Source organism: Cherax quadricarinatus, chromosome 44 (assembly GCF_038502225.1).
Source record: "Cherax quadricarinatus isolate ZL_2023a chromosome 44, ASM3850222v1, whole genome shotgun sequence".
Lineage (NCBI taxonomy): Eukaryota > Metazoa > Arthropoda > Malacostraca > Decapoda > Parastacidae > Cherax > Cherax quadricarinatus.
This window is the reverse complement of record NC_091335.1, coordinates 14,718,783-14,738,029: the sequence shown is the minus strand read 5'-3', so window position 1 is coordinate 14,738,029 and position 19,247 is coordinate 14,718,783. Positions and strand designations below refer to the sequence as shown.

Here is a 19,247-nt window from a genome sequence, read left to right as displayed (position 1 = left end):
AATAATTAAGTAGTAGGTTGGTAGACAGCAACCACCCAGGGAGGTACTACCGTCCTGCCAAGTGAGTGTGAAACGAAAGCCTTTAATTGTTTTACATGATGGTAGGATTGCTGGTGTCTTTTGTCTGTCTCATAAATATGCAAGATTACAGGCACGTTTTGCTACTTCTACTTACACTTAGGTCACACTACACATACATGTACACGTTTATTTATACACACTCATCTGAGTTTTCTTTGATTTTATCTTAATAGTTCTTGGTCTTATTACTTTTCCTTTTATATCCATGGGGAAGTGGAATAAGAATCTTTCCTCCGTAAGCCATGTGTGTTGTAAAAGTCAACTAAAATGCCAGGAACAATGGGCTAGTAACCCCTTTTCCTGTAAAGATTACTAAAAAGAATAAGAAGAAAATTGTCAAAGTGGGAAGTCTGAATGTGCGTGGATGTTGTGCAAATGATAAGAAAGAGATGATTGTGGATGTTATGAATGAGAAGAAACTAGATGTCCTGGCTTTAAGTGAAACAAAGCTGAAGGGGGTGGGAGAGTTTCAATGGAGAGGAATAAATGGGATTAGGTCAGGGGTTTTAAATAGAGTTAGAGCTACAGAAGGAGTAGCAATAATGTTGAAGGATAAGCTATGGCAGGAAAAGAAGGACTACAAATGTATAAATTCAAGGATTATGTGGAGTAAAATAAAGATTGGATGTGAAAAGTGGGTTATAGTAAGCGTGCATGCACCTGGAGAAGAGAGAAGTGTAGAGGAGAGAGAGAGATTCTGGGAAATGTTGAGTGAATGCATGGGGAGTTTTGAATCAAGTGTGAGAGTAATGGTGATTGGGGATTTCAATGCTAAAGTGGGTAAAAATGTTATGGAGGGAGTAGTAGGTAAATTTGGGGTGCCAGGGGTAAATGTAAATGGGGAGCCTTTAATTGAGCTATGTGTAGAAAGAAATTTGGTAATAAGTAAAACATATTTTATGAAAAAGAGGATAAATAAATATACAAGGTATGATGTAGCACGTAATGAAAGTAGTTTGTTAGACTATGTATTGGTGGATAAAAGGTTGATGGGTAGGCTCCAGGATGTACATGTTTATAGAGGGGCAACTGAAATATCGGATCATTATTTAGTTGTAGCTACAGTTAGAGTAAGAGGTAGATGGAAAAAGAGGAAGGTGGCAACAAGTAAGAGGGAGGTGAAAGTGTATAAACTAAGGGAGGAGGAAGTTCGGGCGAGATATAAGCGACTATTGGCAGAAAGGTGGGCAAGTGCAAAGATGAGTAGTGAGGGGGTTGAAGAGGGTTGGAATAGTTTTAAAAATGCGGTATTAGAATGTGGGGCAGAAGTTTGTGGTTATAGGAGGGTGGGGGCAGGAGGAAAGAGGAGTTATTGGTGGAATGATGAAGTAAAGGGTGTGATAAAAGAGAAAAAGTTAGCTTACGAGAGGTTTTTACAAAGCAGAAGTGTTATAAGAAGAGCAGAGTATATGGAGAGTAAAAGAAAGGTGAAGAGAGTGGTGAGAGTGTGCAAAAGGAGAGCAGATGAAAGAGTGGGAGAGGCACTGTCAAGAAATTTTAATGAAAATAAGAAAAAATTTTGGAGTGAGTTAAACAAGTTAAGAAAGCCTAGGGAAAGTATGGATTTGTCAGTTAAAAACAGAGTAGGGGAGTTAGTAGATGGGGAGAGGGAGGTATTAGGTAGATGGCGAGAATATTTTGAGGAACTTTTAAATGTTGAGGAAGAAAGGGAGGCGGTAATTTCATGCACTGGCCAGGGAGGTATACCATCTTTTAGGAGTGAAGAAGAGCAGAATGTAAGTGTGGTGGAGGTACGTGAGGCATTACGTAGAATGAAAGGGGGTAAAGCAGCTCGAACTGATGGGATCATGACAGAAATGTTAAAAGCAGGGGGATATAGTGTTGGAGTGGTTGGTACTTTTGTTTAATAAATGTATGAAAGAGGGGAAGGTACCTAGGGATTGGCAGAGAGCATGTATAGTCCCTTTATATAAAGAGAAAGGGGACAAAAGAGATTGTAAAAATTATAGAGGAATAAGTTTACTGAGTATACCAGGAAAAGTATACGGTAGGGTTATAATTGAAAGAATTAGAGGTAAGACAGAATGTAGGATTGCGGATGAGCAGGGAGGCTTCAGAGTGGGTAGGGGATGTGTAGATCAAGTGTTTACATTGAAGCATATATGTGAACAGTATTTAGATAAAGGTAGGGAAGTTTTTATTGCATTTATGGATTTAGAAAAGGCATATGATAGAGTGGATAGAGGAGCAATGTAGCAGATGTTGCAAGTATATAGAATAGGTGGTAAGTTACTAAATGCTGTAAAGAGCTTTTATGAGGATAGTAAGGCTCAGGTTAGGGTATGTAGAAGAGAGGGAGAATACTTCCCGGTAAAAGTAGGTCTTAGACAGGGATGTGTAATGTCAACATGGTTGTTTAATATATTTATATATGGGGTTGTAAAAGAAGTAAATGCTAGGGTGTTCGGGAGAGGGGTGGGATTAAATTATGGGGAATCAAATTCAAATAACTGACACTGTTAATTTTTGCTGATGATACTGTGCTTATGGGAGATTCTAAAGAAAAATTGCAAAGGTTAGAGGATGAGTTTGAGAATGTGTGTAAATGTAGAAAGTTGAAAGTGAACATAGAAAAGAGTAAGGTGATGAGGGTATCAAATGATTTAGATAAAAAAAAATTGGATATCAAATTGGGGAGGAGTAGTATGGAAGAAGTGAATGTTTTCAGATACTTGGGAGTTGACGTGTCGGCGGATGGATTTATGAAGGATGAGGTTAATCATAGAATTGATGAGGGAAAAAAGGTGAGTGGTGCGTTGAGGTATATGTGGAGTCAAAAAACGTTATCTATGGAGGCAAAGAAGGGAATGTATTAAAGTAGAGTAGTACCAACACTCTTATATGGATGTGAAGCTTGAGTGGTAAATGCAGCAGCGAGGAGACGGTTGGAGGCAGTGGAGATGTCCTGTCTAAGGGCAATGTGTGGTGTAAATATTATGCAGAAAATTCGGAGTGTGGAAATTAGGAGAAGGTGTGGAGTTAATAAAAGCATTAGTTAGAGGGCAGAAGAGGGGTTGTTGAGGTGGTTTGGTCATTTAGAGAGAATGGATCAAAGTAGAATGACATGGAAAGCATATAAATCTATAGGGGAAGGAAGGAGGGGTAGGGGTCGTCCTCGAAAGGGTTGGAAAGAGGGGGTAAAGGAGGTTTTGTGGGCAAGGGGATTGGACTTCCAGCAAGCGTGCATGAGCGTGTTAGATAGGAGTGAATGGAGATGAATGATACTTGGGACCTGACGATCTGTTGGAGTGTGAGCAGGGTAATATTTAGTGAAGGGATTCAGGGAAACCGGTTATTTTCATATAGTCGGACTTGAGTCCTGGAAATGGGAAGTACAATGCCTGCACTTTAAAGGAGGGGTTTGGGATATTGGCAGTTTGGAGGGATATGTTGTGTATCTTTATACATATATGCTTCTAAACTGTTGTATTCTGAGCACCTCTGCAAAAGCAGTGATAATGTGCGAGTGTGGTGAAAGTGTTGAATGATGGTGAAAGTATTTTCTTTTTGGGGATTTTCTTTCTTTTTTGGGTCACCCTGCCTTGGTGGGAGACGGCCGACTTGTTGAAAAAACAAAAAATTATAATAATAATAATACGTAATGTAAAGAAATTATGAAGTAATACAGCATTTACCTTGGAGATGGAGAAGAGATGCTGGGCACAGCAAGCATCATTATGTAGCTCCAACGCACTTAAATGCTACAATTTTTATTTTAACGTTACTTCATTATTCACTGATTTTTGGCCTTTTCTCCACGCTTGTCACACTTTCATCTGCAGGGTATTTCAATAAAAAACTGTCCATGGAGGTTTATTTCTTCCTCCCTTTCAGAATGTTTAGGAAATGACTTACACAAGCGTCATTACATAGCTCCAGCGGATTATTATTATTAATTCGTATGTACATATTCTTATAATAATACTCTTGCTTACCATTTGGAATTTTTATTCACACAAAAAATAGAAGATTTACTGTTATACAGACTACTGCATTATTGTAATAATTGTATAAATAATGTCAACCCATTCGTGACTGCGTATAAGACTGGCCAGGTGGACGCGTACTGGACAGTGATGTCATTTGTTTATTCTTGAATGTAGCCAAAGAATCGAACATTTCCACTACTTTGAGCTCAATTTCAAGGTACTTTTCCTCGTGAAAGCAATCAAATTCACATCCCTTTCTGTAATATATCTTCCATTCTATCAAATGAAACCAAAGAAACAAGAATACAACCATAAAAACCATATGAAAATATACTGCTAAGGGGCAGCTAATGGCGGAGTAGTGAACTCAGTTATTTATGGTCCGATTTCTTTCAATTTTGGTGTACGTTAAGAAGCTTCTTTCCTTCATTCATTGCCCAAGTTTCAAAAAGATAGTCCAACAAACAACTGAGATCCAATTCCCTAGATCAAGACCAAGAGCCCCTCACCAGCATCAAGGAACCTCCCTTGAGGCCCACTCGCATCTAGAAGCAAAAAATTGACCAAACGACTGCTTGTATCTTGAAAAACTCACATGTTGGGGCACTAGTAAGTAGACGTTCCACCGTATATATATACACACACCCTTCTGGGTGTTTTGTCTAATTATTTGTTCTAGTTTATTTCCTCTTATCTCTATGGTGAAGTGGAACAGAATTCTTCCTTCATAAGCCATGATTTTTGTAAGAGGTGACTAACATGCCGGGAGAAAGGGGCTAGTAACTCCTTCTCCTGTATACATTACTAAAGTTAAAAAGAGAAACTTTTGTTTTTCTTTTTAGGCCCCCCTGCCTTGGTGGGATACGGCCAGTTTGTTGAAAGAAGAAATAGGGACTAGTGGGAACCTCAGCTGGGAGCAAAAACATCAGTTTAGTTGCATAATTCAATGTAGACTGGTCTTTTTAGCTAGTAGTTAGGCAAACCCAAAAATAATTAAAAAAAAATATCAATTTGAGAAGAAACAAATGTATACCTGGAGTTTACCTGGAGAGAGTTCCGGGGGTCAACGCCCCCGCGGCCCGGTCTGTGACCAGGCCTAAAACCAAGAAACCAAGAAACTCTGCTTAACAATATATTTTTGAAACATATCATTTAGTTTATATAGTGCACTTTTACTTTTCATGCATACTGCATGATAAAGAATTACTGTTTATCATTCTGCAGGGGACTATTCTAGTATAAATGGAACTAACAAGTAACAACTAGTGAAATGACTTCACTAATTTTGCAATTCATTGAATCACAATTTTTCACAAATTTATCATGTGGATATTTCTATATAGAGAACTTACTCTTACGACATCAAAGAGTGCTGACAGCTTCTCCTCATTAGGTGCTGCATGATCATCACTCGAGGTTAGTTGAATCTGTTTTAAACACTCCTTGTAAATCTGAAAAAATTACCATTTATTATCAAATGCCATTATGCCTTATTATTGTTACTGCACTTCTTGAGGTCACTACATATCAATCATTAAAATTATTTATATTTGGAACTTGCATCAAAGTTCAATTAATTTGGTATCTCTGCAATTTACATATACTTCTAAATTTCTAACTCCACCTCCAATACTTCTTTTCTGACTTATCTTACCTGCAGTTCAGATTCTTTTGTTTCCACACTTTCACGAAGTTGGCACAGTACATCTTGCTGTGCCTGAAGCTCACTGCTCAGTGATGAAATCTTGGTGGTATATTCACATGTTTGTTGTGAGATGCAATCATTTGCTTCCTGCAATTTCTTTACCAGTGCAGTTTCCTTTTCTAATCTGTGGTTTGTTTCCTCTTTGGAGGTAGTTAGTTCTTGAAGAGATTGTGTTAGCTGAAAATTTAATAATAATTGTTATTTCACGAATATAAAGAGTATTGTAACCCAAACCATCAAGACTGTCTATAAACTAGGTTTATCTCATTTCTTCCTGCTACACATTGCTAAGAAAGTTAACCTACAAGGAGAGGCAAAAAGAGCTAAACCTGATGGTCTCAGAACTAAAAAGATCCAGAGAGGCATAAAAACATATCGGACACTCTGGATTTTACAGGGGTAGACAGGGTCAGACTATGTGAAAGACTGGGAGTGGGAACATGGGACACAACTGGAAATTAAAGACACACATGAGTTTGTCACAAATATGTCAGAAAGTACTTATGCTTCAAAGTAGTCAGGAGATGAAATGACAGATGAGGAGGCAGTTGAAGCAAACATACAGTTTTAAGGGTAGATATGACAGGACCCTTGAATCAAAAAACTTGTGAAAGTTTTCGGGTTAACTGGAGGCCCAGACTCAAGACCCAATCTCAACTAGCACAAAAAAGGCAAATACATGCACATCAACAATAATTTACTAAACAAAATTACCCACTGCATTTGCTACATCATATCTAGTACAATCAAATTATAAAAAAAAAATAGATTTTCATTATCATAAAAAGTACTGAAAACATTAAATTTACTAGTCCAAAACTATATACATAGAAGAATCACTTATACTGACCTGCTGTACTTGATAGTCAAGCTTGTTGGCACGCTCTAAGGATACTGATAGTTCGTTGTGAAGTTCTTCATTCTGAAAAGACAAAGTTTTTCAAGCTATTATTGTCATCTTGTTATATCATAATGCAAGTTTAAAATTCCTCTAAATTTCTTACACAGAACACCATAAATGTAGTCTCTCTTGCAACCACAAAAAAGAGGTTCAATGGATCATCATTCCCACAGCCTGGTCTCAAATAAAGCCCCCCTTAAGAAAAAAATTTATAATGACTAAGAAGAAATTTGTAAGATTTTTTTTTTTTTTATTATCACACTGGCCAATTCCCACCAAGGCAGGGTGGCCCAAAAAAGAAAAACTTTCACCATCATTCACTCCATCACTGTCTTGCCAGAAGGGTACTTTACACTACAGTTTTTAAACTGTAATAAAAAAAGAAAAGACCCACAATCCTGCCAGAGCAAAAAATGTTGAATAGGCTTCCTTTTCACACTCATATTTATAAGGGGTGATTATAGTGGCACCAACACTATTGTATGGATGTGAAGCATGGGTTTAGAATTTTGTAGAGGAGAAGGCAGCAGCAGAGAGCAGTGGAGATGATGTGTTTACAGGCAATGTGTGGTGTGAATATCATGCAGAGAATTCAGAGTTTGGAGATTAGGAGGTGTGGAGTTACCAAAAGTATTATTCAGAGGGCTAAGGAGGGGTTGCTGAGGTAGCCTGACTTATAGAGAGGACGGAGAAAAATAGGATGACTAAGAGGGGGTATACATCTGGGGTGGAGGGAAGGCAGTGTAGGGGTCATCCTTGGGAAGGCTGTAAGTGAAGGAAGGGGGAAAGGGGGGGTAAAAGAAGTTTTAAGTGCTAGGGATTTCAATATGCAACAGACCTGTGTGAACATAAAAGACAGGAGTAAGTGTAGGCAAGTGGTTTTTTATGATTTGATGTGCTGTTGGAGTGTGAGCAACATAAGATTTATGAAGGGGCTCAGGGAAACCAATTAGCTCGACTCGAGTCCTGGAGGTGGGAGGTACAGTGCCGGCACTCTGAAGGAGGGGTGGGGTTTTGTGGTTTAGACAGTCATCTGAACTGTAATGTCAGCACACTTTTGCCAAGACAGTGATTAAATGAGAGACAGTAAAAGTTATTTTCTTCACTAGGTCACCCTACCTTGGTGGGAGACAGCCAGTGTTAAAAAAAAAAAAAAAAACTACTGTTGCCCACTATGGTAGTGTAATCTAAAGTAGTAAATATATTAATTATCATTCATTCAATAACTGTTCTGCCAAAGGTGCACTGATATCACAAATCAAGTGACCTTCTGAACCTCAAATAATTCCCCTCCCTCTTCTTTTGGAGTACAGGCACTGTACTTCCCACATCGAAAACTTAAGTTCTAGAGTTTTCTATGCCTATGGTAAAAAGGCTAGCATAATATTTTGAAAGAATGATTGCCATTGAAATGCAAAATAATAATAGCAGCAGAATACTCCCAGGTAAGGCCCATGTGGGTGAAATGGAGATCTGGATAGTGTCAGATAAGTGAAAGAGAGAGAGGAAGGGATTAGAAGAAAGGAGAGAAAGTGCTGGGGCTAAACCCAGTTGCATGGTGTTGGTTGGCAAGGTAGAGGGAATAGTTGTTTGACAGTGCTGACTGCAAGACTGTATAAGCGCAGTGGCAGAACCGGTTAGGATTTAGGGCGGCAAAGGACTCTCTCACAGGTGTTGCCCAAGTCATACACAAGTTTGCTGTTGTCTGTTTCTCAATGCAATATATGGGTAGGAGAGGGTAACATGATAAGCTGGCTTGGTAAAAAGGGCATCTTTAAAGGTCCACCCCTGCAGAGGGCAGGGCAGAAGTTGAGATTAGAGGTTAGGAATAAGGTTTAGCAATAGAGAGGGGGAGGAGCAGGATTGTATAGGGATTGGAAGAGGATTAGTGTGTTATCTGGCCATCTAATTATTTTGTTGAGGTAGGCTGTCCATGTGTCTTGGTGGGTTTCTAGCTGGTCTATCTGTCTGTCACTGAGTTCCTTCCAGAACATGTTCAGTGCCGGGGTACCAGTCCTGATGTGAAGAGACTCACTTGAAGCAAAGTCATCCCACACCACGCCCAGCACCCTCTGCAGTACATGGTTCTGAATTCACTGCAGTTTCAGGACATTTGTTTTTGTAGCGAGAGAAAGAGCAAGACGTGTATATGCAATAAGTGGTCATATGAGGGCCTTGTACAGGTATAATTTAGTGTGAGGGTGCGAGCCTAAGAGCTTGTATAGTGGCCCAAGGGCAGAACTGGCCATGGCTCTTTTGGCATTTATGCAAGTGTGTAGTCTAAGACTGGAGTCCAATTGAACTCCTAGGACAGTGGTGGTGTGTGTTCGTGGGATGGGTGCTCTTGTAGTGGTGGTTCTGAGTTCAACAGGTAGTGGTGGTGGTGGGCATCCTTTGGAAGAAGTAATCAATCTTAGATTTATGGCATTAGTTTTAATATGCCAAAGAATCTCCCAGGCACTGATCTTGTCTACCTCACATTGTGTTCTGAGTGATAGATATCTGCACTGTTCATGTGCGGTGAGTTGTGTGATGTCATCAGCATCTGCTTGTGTGAGTGTGTTACGATGTGCAGGGTCTGGAAAGTCGTTTGTGTAAAGGATGTATAAAGTAGGGGAGAGCACAGAGCCTTGGGGGACTCCTGTATGAAGGGTGAAGGAGTCAAGAGAGAATTTTGGAACTTAATTCACATTGTACAGCCATCAAGGAAGTTGCATAGTAATTTTTTGGCATTCGGTGAAAGGTCAAAAAGGTTACATAGCTTGTACTTGAGTCCCGAATGCCAAACCGTGTCAAAAGCTTTCTCCATGTCCTTAGCTGCTTGAGTCGAGTGGTGTTGGCAGAAGCCAAACTGCCGGTCAGTCAGGTGGTGCTTTGTCTCTAAGTGAGTCCTCAGTCTCTTGTTTATGAGTCACTCAAAAGTCTTGCCGAGGATTTCTAATAGACTGATGGGTCTATAGTTCCTTGGGTCAGTTGGATCCTTGTTGGGTTTGGGGATAAGTGTGGCATTAGCAGTTTTGAATAGGGGAGGGAAATAGCCAGAGTCTGGGAGGCGGCAGAGAATATGGTGGGAAAGTCGAGAAGTGCCAGATGCTTTGGGAGGAAGATACGAGATTAAGGATTTAACAAAAGGTCGAGAGAAATGTGTGTTGAGGAGGTAGGTGGAGGTGAGAGAAGATAACTGTATAATAGGGTCAGGACAAGTGATGTGTCTGTGTGTAGAGATCCAGTGTTAAATAATAATAATAAACCTGAAACAATTGTTATTATACAAACAGCATTTGTGGTACTGAATTTGCAGGTTTTAGACTTACTGGGACTTATAGAAATGTAACTCCTGTGAAATTGTAGGCCTGACTACTTGAAAAGGTCAAGAGGTAACTTGTCATTCCAATTTTCCCTTAATAAATTTGCAAATTTAAGAAAAATCTCCAGTAATCTTATAAGATTTATGAAAACTTGGTTCATTTTGAACATGGCAATCAAAAAAAGTTGATAAAACCTTAAATAAATGGCTAAGTTAATCTTAAATTTACAAGCATTTATATAATTCACTTGGCAAAAGCATTATTATTAAATTAAAAGTTTCTAAAATAGCTGGAGTAGTAAATATTGTATAACCTACAGAAAACATGAAAAATGGAATTACATACACTAAATTAAAGAGCTTAAAAGTATACTACAGAAGTCTCTCTAATGAATCAACTTAGTTACCAAAATGGGCATTTATGAAACATTCAAGGAGTCTTGGAAAAATTTTAATCAACTTATGAAGTGGTACTAACATCAGTAATTGCAGAGACAGGCTACTTGGGGGCCCAGCTGTAAGTTAAAGACACAAATTAGTCACAAGGATGTCAGGAAGTATTTCTTTAGCATCAGGGGGGTTGGAAAGTGGAATGACCTTGATGAAGAAGTGGTGAAGGCAGATTCCATATATAGATTTAAGAATAGATGCAATAGGACCCATAACACTAGAGGAGAGTGAATCTGGCAAGTAGGAAATTGAGAAGTAAGGCCCAGAGCTGAGACTTGACCCCTGTGATCACATATAGGCGAGTACTTGACACTGAAAAAAATGTTAGAAGCTGAAATTTACTCCAAGAACTTAGGATTTCATTAAGAGATAGCTTCATTAGGAGCTACTATATGAACTATATTAACTACATTAGCCCATTAACTATACAAATGTAGATTTACATTCTTACCGCTAGTGTTCCAAACATAGATCTACGTTTTATTTTTCCTGCCTCTAAATTTGGCATGATTGGCCTGAGACGCCTGGTCAACACAGAATGGGTCTTAACACTCTGTGTGCACACTATTAAAAAAAATCTGGGACCACTTAGTACCTTGTGGGAGCACCAGTTCAATTGAGCGCCAACTAGAGCAAACAGCACGGCAAACACCTGGGATTCACTGATATCATGTCGTATTAACACCCCTTTTAGGAGGAAAGTGATGTTGGCCCCGAGTTTAGTGGCTTTGAGGTAGATGTGGCCACAAGTGGTCGAGGAAATATCAAAAACCTCGATAATAACCCACATGCAACATTTGTGCAACATCCTTTCAATTTTGGTACCACTGGTAGTGTCATCCTGCCAGAATGTCCTGTAACCTATGCCCTAAGTAAAAAGAAAGAATTCTGGAACGTGTAATACGTGTTTGGCAGGCTGGCTGGCGACTGGCTGGCTGGCTGGCTGATTGGCTGATTGGCTGGCCAGCGTCTGTCTGTCTGTATCTATCATTGTCTATCTCTTTCTCTGTCTGTCTCTATCTCACAGGTACACATAAATACAATTATACATGGTGTAAATTACCTAGGATAACCCAAAATATCCAGACAAAGTGCTATACTGTGCTTGTAGATATAAGGCAAGTAATACGCACTTCACTTGATCAGGAATCAGATGTGATGAGTCTGATGACTCTGCATCCTATTGGTTCATAAGCCACTCTCTGAGACAAGAGAGACAAGCAGACAGACAGACAGACACACACACAGGCAGACAGAAAGACAGGCAGACAAAGACAAACACACACAGGTAGACAGACACAGGCAGACAGACAGATAAGCAGACATAGCTAGACAGACAGATAGACATGCTTATGTGTAACAGTGAAAATAAACGAAGACAGGGGTTCCCTGCAGCAATGTACGATCAAGTATCAAACCACTGCTGCACTGTCAGCAGTTTAGTGACACTCAGTCTTGTACCATGCTTCAAGGAGTTTCATATATACTCCAGTGTGTCTAAAACATTGCTGGGACCTATAAATACTGTGTATATATTTCTACACAATAGTAAATGACCAGGGCAGGTAAAAATGTTCACCTGTCAGTGTATTTGTGACTGAGTACAATTCCAGTACCTAAATAAATAAATAACAAAAAGGCACAATACCGTGACTGGAACGATACACAAATAACCCGCACATAAAAGACAGAAGCTTACGACGACGTTTCGGTCCGACTTGGACCCCGCAGTTAAGCGTCATATTCTCTCCAACTTTTTTAATGTTCTTCCCTCTTTTATACCCCTCTTTCGATCTTATGAGGCTGCTCTTATTGCTACCCGTCGTCGTAAGGATCAGCTTCGCTTCCTACGTGACTGTCTTGCTGAACAAGTTCTGCCACCTTCCTTCTCCCACTTCCTGAAAACCAACCCACTGGGCACTCCCTTTCCTGATCATGCCCGTCTCCTACTTCAACAGCTCATTCTTTCTACTAAATCACAGGTTGAAGATGCCTTCTTTACTCTCCGTCAACGTCAACGTGCTCTCTTTGCGGCTCTACCACAGGATCTCTGTAACCTTCTCTCTACCATTGCCTTTGACACTGCTCGCCTGAATGCGCAAATTCATTCTTCCAAACTACTAAACAAACTTCAACGTCTCATCTCAGCTAGCCCTTGGTCTAAATTCTCCCTCACTGACTGTGTTACTAATCTGTCTTCTGTCTCACTCTCTCAGTATGAGCTTGAACTTCTTGGTTTTGGTCTTTCCTTTGCCACTTCGCCTACTCCTCGCGCTGGTATTTCCCTGATTAGCTCTTTTGATTCCTTTCGTCAATCTCGCTTCCGTAATCTTCCTGACTTGTCCACTTTTCGTGGTGCTCTCCTTCCTGCTCTTGTTAGTCTGTTTTCCAAGAATCACCACCTTCCACGCCGTTACCAACTTGCCCTTTCTTCTCTTAAATCTAACACTAACATTGTCATACTATCTTCTGACAAAGGTAATTCGGTAGTTATCCTTGATCGCGAGGATTACCTCCGTAAAGCTGATGTCTTGCTCTCTGACTCACGCACCTACACTCCTCTCGTTTCCAACCCTCTTGATCGCATCAAGAGAACTTTCAACAAAAAACTAAGGACTCTCTCCGACCTCTGTCCTCCTGACTTTGACCTTGTTCAACGGTTTCGTGTCATCTGTCCCTCTCTTCCCTATTTCTATGGCCTTCCCAAAACTCATAAACCTGATATTCCTCTTCGTCCTATCATATCCTCTAGAGGTTCTGTCTCTTATTCTCTTGCTTCTTGGCTGGCCAAAACCCTCACTCCCTTTCTTGGTACTTTTTCCCCTGCCCACATCCGTCACTCTCAAGACTTCATTGAACGGGTTCGCTCTCTCCCAACCTGTAAGATGCTTAGTCTTGACGTTGAGTCCCTCTTCACCAATGTCCCTCTTGATGATGTCCTTGATTTCCTTAGAGAGAAGGCCCATGAAGGGTTTCTTCATCTCCCTATCCCCACTGATGTCTTTCTTGATCTGATCCGCCTCTGTGTGGACTAACTCCTTTTCCTTCCAAGGGAAATATTATTCCCAAACCTTCGGTGTTGCTATGGGCTCTCCTCTCTCTCCTGTCCTTGCTAATCTTTACATGGAATACTTCGAGACTGTTGTTCTTCCTACCCTCGATGTGCAACCTTCACTCTGGCTCCGCTATGTGGATGACATCTTTGCTCTGTGGCCTCATGACTCCAGTCTCTTCCAACCTTTTCTTCAAGCTCTTAACAATCTTGCCCCTTCCATTAAGTTTAAAGCTGAATGGGAATCTAATTCCTTACTTCCTTTCCTTGATGTCCATGTCCACCGCTCAGATACAGGTTTTTCCTTTTCCGTTTACCGTAAACCTATGCACAGTGGCATGTACATTCACTACTTTTCCTATCATGCTTCCCCTGTCAAGAAAAGTGTTCTTATCTCCCTCTTTCTCCGTGCCCTCCGCATCTGTGATCCTCAGTTCCTTCCAGCAGAAATTTCCACTCTTTATAATTCGTTCTCCCGTCTTGGCTACCCTTCCCATTTCATAGACTCTGCCCTCTCACGTGCTAAACGCAATTTCTTCTCTCCCAAACTCTCTACTCATGGGAACTCTTCTATCCTCTGCCTTCCCTACATTTCCGGTCTTTCTAATCTCAACAATTCTCTCCGTCCCTTAGACATCAAGCTTACCTTCCGCCAGACTAACACTCTTCGCACTAATCTCGTTCATACCTCTCCTCCCTCTACAGATGTTCCTGGTGTCTACTCTATTTCTTGCTCCTCCTGTCCTCTTCAATACTTTGGAGAAACTGGTCGATCTCTTTCTGACAGACTTAGGGAGCACAAAAATAGTGTTAGGCTTGCCGACACTAACAATGCTCTTTTCTGTCACGTCAGAGATCATAGCCATCCTATTGACTGGTCTTCTGCTAAAACTGTCTTCCCTACTTCCAACTCGAACAGTCGCCGTTTAGTTGAATCCTCTCTTATACACAACTTTCCTTGTATGAACCTTAGCCCTGGCTTCGTCTCTGTAGATGCCTTCCTCTCCCACTACATTGTAAAATGCTCCAAACTTCAGAACACCCGTGACTTAACCTGAATCCTCATTTTTTTTCTTCTTCTTTTTCTTCTTCCTCTTCCCCTTTCCTCTCTCCTTTTCTCCTCTGGGTTGTCTTTCTCTCTCCTGTCTCGTGTTTCTGTTCCTTCTTTATTTTATTTCACCACTTCCCCTTTCACGCACCTCGGTGCGCTTGCTCTCCCTCTGTGGGTTTCTAGCTCTCTTGCAGTGCTCCCCTTCCTTTGTATTTGACTGGCTCGTCTTCCTTATTTCCCACTTCTACCACTACCACTACTACTACCTCTTCTTCTTCTACTACCTCTACTGATGAAATTAGACACATGTGCGGCGTCTGGTTGTCTTTGTTGTGGACGTTTCGCCATCCAGTGGCTGGCTGGATGGCGAAACGTCTACGGTGGGGATGCCCGGGTGTTGTGCATGTGTCATTTCATCCTGTCGGTATTATATACAATTCTTGTACTACTACTACTACTATTTCTACCACTACTACTACCTCCACCTCTTCCTGCCTATATATAGCCGTTCTGCTCCTCCTCTGTTAGTGTGAGTTTGTCAATGGTCCAAGTCGGACCGAAACGTCGTCGTAAGCTTCTGTCTTTTATGTGCGGGTTATTTGTGTATGGACCAGTACCTAATATTAGTGTCAGAACAAAGATTGGCTATGAAATCACAAGAACTACTATAAATGTAATTTTCTTCTTCTTTCAACACACCGGCCGTATCCCACCGAGGTGGGGTGGCCCAAAAGAAAAAACAAAAGTTTCTCCTTTTACATTTAGTAATGTATACAGGAGAAGGAGTTACTAGCCCCTTGCTCCTGGCATTTTAGTCGCCTCTTACAACACGCATGGCTTATGGAGGAAGAATTCTGTTCCACTTCCCCATGGAGGTAAGGAAATAAACAAGAACAAGAACTAGTAAGAAAATAGAAGAAAACACAGAGGGGTGTGTATATATATGCTTGTACATGTATGTGTAGTGTGACCTAAGTGTAAGTAGAAGTAGCAAGATGTACCTGAAACCTTGCATGTTTATGAGACAGAGAAATGGACACCAGCAATCCTACCATCATGTAAAACAATTACAGGCTTTTGTTTTACACCCACTTGGCAGGACGGTAGTACCTCCCTGAGCGGTTGCTGTCTACCAACCTACTACCTAGAAATGTAATTATGTAATTATGTAAATGTAATTATCAGTACATAAAAATTATATCAAATAATATAAAAACGAGAAAAAGAGGTATATCAGCAACACTTCGGGAAGTGGCAGGACTCCTTGTTGCTGTCAGGTGAGTATCCAGAACCAACTTTGTGGCCTGATAGCTTGGTAAGTACTGGTCCTAAAAAATTTTTTTTTTTTGGTCTTATTACACACAGAAAATTGCCCTTTTAATTAAAAAAAAAAAAAATTCCAAAATATTCGGAGCACTGGACAAACGTAGATCTACGTTTGGACAGTTAACGGGTTAAATTTGCAGATGGTTACTCAAAAATCACTGTCAAGTCTCTTACTACTTAAAAAAAAAAAAATTATTGTAACCCTTAAATTTAGAAATAATGCAAACCTGAAAAAAAAAAAAATTCAAACTTACCAATCGGGTCTTCAAAGCCAAATCAGAAGTAAGAGTTTCTACCTTCTCCCGTTGTCCATCCAGCATTGCTTGAAGGTGGTCCACTGAAGCCTAGCAATTCAAAATATAATTATACTTCACAAAGATAAAACTTCACTGAATGAAATATAGAAAAATTAGGCAAAGTATCAAAATCCCAAACAACACTGAAGTACATAAAACAAACATTTCCTACCACCCTCCCATCTCTAAGTAACGTTCTCAACTATATGCAACATGCATTTACCATGTTATCAGTGTGGTTCACAAAACACTACAGATTCTTATTAGGTGGAATTCAGTGTTGCTGAGCTACCTCAACTTAGTACAAGTGGCATGGGTGTGGAATTTATCTACTGTACTTCTGAAAAATACTGAGACTTTTTTTTATAACTTACCTGGAAAGTTGAAGTATCCTTCTGTGTAGATAACATTTCTGACAGCATTTTATGCATTTCCAAACCATTAGAGGTCGCTTCCTCAAGTTCATGCTCAAGCTGAACTATCCTCTCTTCTAGCTGTGCTTTCTCATTATCATATTCACTCTGGTAAGTAATTATCAAATTACTACAAAAGGCTGGTACATTAAATTCTTTATATTATTAGCAGAAAACAAAATAGCAAACCCAACAATCTTGGGCTTCTAAATTTTAAATAACAATATTTCATAGCTAAATGAATCAATTATAATTATAAAAATATTTATACTGTATTAAGAAATGTAAACTACAGCAAACTAAATTTCTGGAGTTTACCAAAAAAATATGTATTAAATTTCCAAAATTATTCGAGATTAATTATCTACTATGTTAGTATTTTTTCAATTGATAAATTCTTAATTAAAATATCCTAGGCAAACAATATATAATAATGACTTCACTACAATAGTACATGCTGTGACAAATGTTAATAAAACTGTTACGAATAATATCTTTACAGAGTAGTACTTAAAAAGGGAAAAGGTATAAACAATGAAAAAGCTTTACGTACATTAAAATGAATTCAATACATAAATGGTGTTTACTCCTGCAATCTAGACACAATGATCTCTTGAGAATAGCTATTACACTATTATGTTAAAACAACCTCAAACCACAAAAAATATTAAACCTAAAAACCACAAAGGAAGTTATGAAACACGACTAATGTAAGAGTACTGACTGGCAGCTGAGAGCTGTGTTCTCCAAGCATTTCTTCCTGCCACAAAGGCAGTTGTTGTTCTTGAGATAATGATTTATTGTTTGCTCATGCCTGGCTTGACCCCACACCCAACAATATCCAAACAATGTTTGGAATATAATAAAGAAAATACAAACAAATATTTTAACATCTAAAACCCACCCCCATAAAATGTACGTAATTATAATCTAAATATGGTTTTTCAAAAATTAGGAAAAAATTAAATTCCTGATGAACATTTAAACAAATCCATCTTCCACCGAGGCAGGGTGACCCAAAAAGAAAATACTTTAATCATCATTCAACACTTTCACTTCACTCACACATAATCACTGTTTTTGCAGAGGTGCTCAGAATACAACAGTTTAGAAGCATATATGTATAAAGATACACAACATATCCCTCCAAACTGCCAATATCCCAAACCCCTCCTTTAACCCTTAAATGGTCCAAACGTATATATACGTTTTTTTCAACATCTGAAAGTATGTAAAAAAATGTAGATCTTTTCTCTTTTACATTTGAAAACGTGTAAAAAAACTTTTGTCTACATTTTTTTTTTGTTATATTTGAAAATATGTAAAAAAAAGTAGATCTACTTTTGTAGTACTACGAATTTGAAAGTAGATCTGTTTGGACCGTTTAAGGGTTAAAGTGCAGGCATTGTACTTCCCATTTCCAGGACTCAAGTCCAGCTATATAAAAATAATAGGTTTCCCTGAATCCTTTCACTAAATATTACCCTGCTCGCACTCCAACAGCTCGTCAGGTCCCAAATACCATTCGTCTCCATTCACTCCAATCTAACATACTCACGCATGCTTGCTGGGTCCAAGCCCCTCGCCCACAAAACCTCCTCTACCTCCTCCCTCCAACCTTTTCGAGGACGACCCCTACCCCTCCTTCCTTCCCCTACAGATTTATATGCTCTCCATGTCATTCTACCTTGGTCATTCTCTCTAAATGACCAAACCACCTCAACAACCCCTCATCAGCCCTCTGACTAATACTTTTATAAACTCCACACCTCTTAATTTCCACACTCCGAATTTTCTGCATAATATTTACACCACACATTGCCCTTAAACAGGACATCTCCACTGCCTCCAACCGCCTCCTCACTGCAGCATTTACAACCCAAGCTTCACACCCATATAAGTGTTGGTACTACTATACTTTCATACATTCCCTTCTTTGCCTCCATAGATTTTTTTTGTCTCAACATATACCTCAATGCACCACTTGCCTTTTTTCCCTCATCAGTTTTATGATTAACCTCATCCTTCATAAATCCATCCGCTGACACATCAACTCCCAAATATCTGAAAACATTCACTTCTTCCATACTCCTCCTCTCCAATTTGATATCCAATTTTTCTTTATCTAAACCATTTGACACCCTCACCACCTTACTCTTTTCTATGTTCACTTTCAACTTTCTACCTTTACACACACTCCCAAACTCTTCCACTAACCTTTGCAATTTTTCTTTAGAATCTCTCATAAGCACAGTATCACCAGCAAAAAGTAACTGTGTCAATTCCCATTTTGTATTTGATTCCCCATAATTTAATCCCACCCCTCTCCCGAACACCCTAGCATTTACTTCTTTTACAACCCCATCTATAAATATATTAAACAACCATGGTGACATTACACATCCCTGTCTAAGACCTGCTTTTACCGGGAAGTAATCTCCCTCTCTTCTACACACCCTAACCTGAGCCTCACTATCCTCATAAAAACTCTTTACAGCATTTAGTAACTTACCACCTATTCCTTATACTTGCAACATCTGCCACATTGCTCCCCTATAATGTGAGTAATATAATGTGAGTAATGTAATGTAAGTAAAATACAAAATCTAACCTTAATTAATTCAATCTGAGAATCAAGTTCAGTAATATCTCCAGGTGATGCCATGACACTGGATGACACTGCCTCCAACTGAATATAAAAATGTGAAAAAAAGA

At 39.5% G+C, this 19,247-nt stretch overlaps 1 protein-coding gene across 7 annotated transcripts in view; it reads right to left on the bottom strand.

The window, feature by feature from the left end:
• The window catches only part of LOC128697363 (uncharacterized), a 152,571-nt gene that overhangs the window by 40,825 nt on the left and 92,499 nt on the right, over positions 1-19,247 (bottom strand). For 6 of the 7 annotated variants that reach the window (XM_070094111.1, XM_070094104.1, XM_070094110.1 and 3 more), the window contains 6 exons: positions 19,144-19,221; positions 16,494-16,640; positions 16,078-16,167; positions 6,587-6,658; positions 5,686-5,913; positions 5,384-5,482 (listed from right to left, as the gene is read on the bottom strand). In XM_070094111.1, coding sequence (XP_069950212.1) covers positions 5,384-5,482; positions 5,686-5,913; positions 6,587-6,658; positions 16,078-16,167; positions 16,494-16,640; positions 19,144-19,221 — 714 coding nt within the window. The remainder of the gene's footprint in view (positions 1-5,383; positions 5,483-5,685; positions 5,914-6,586; positions 6,659-16,077; positions 16,168-16,493; positions 16,641-19,143; positions 19,222-19,247) is intronic. The other variant, XM_070094109.1, reaches the window with a different exon arrangement.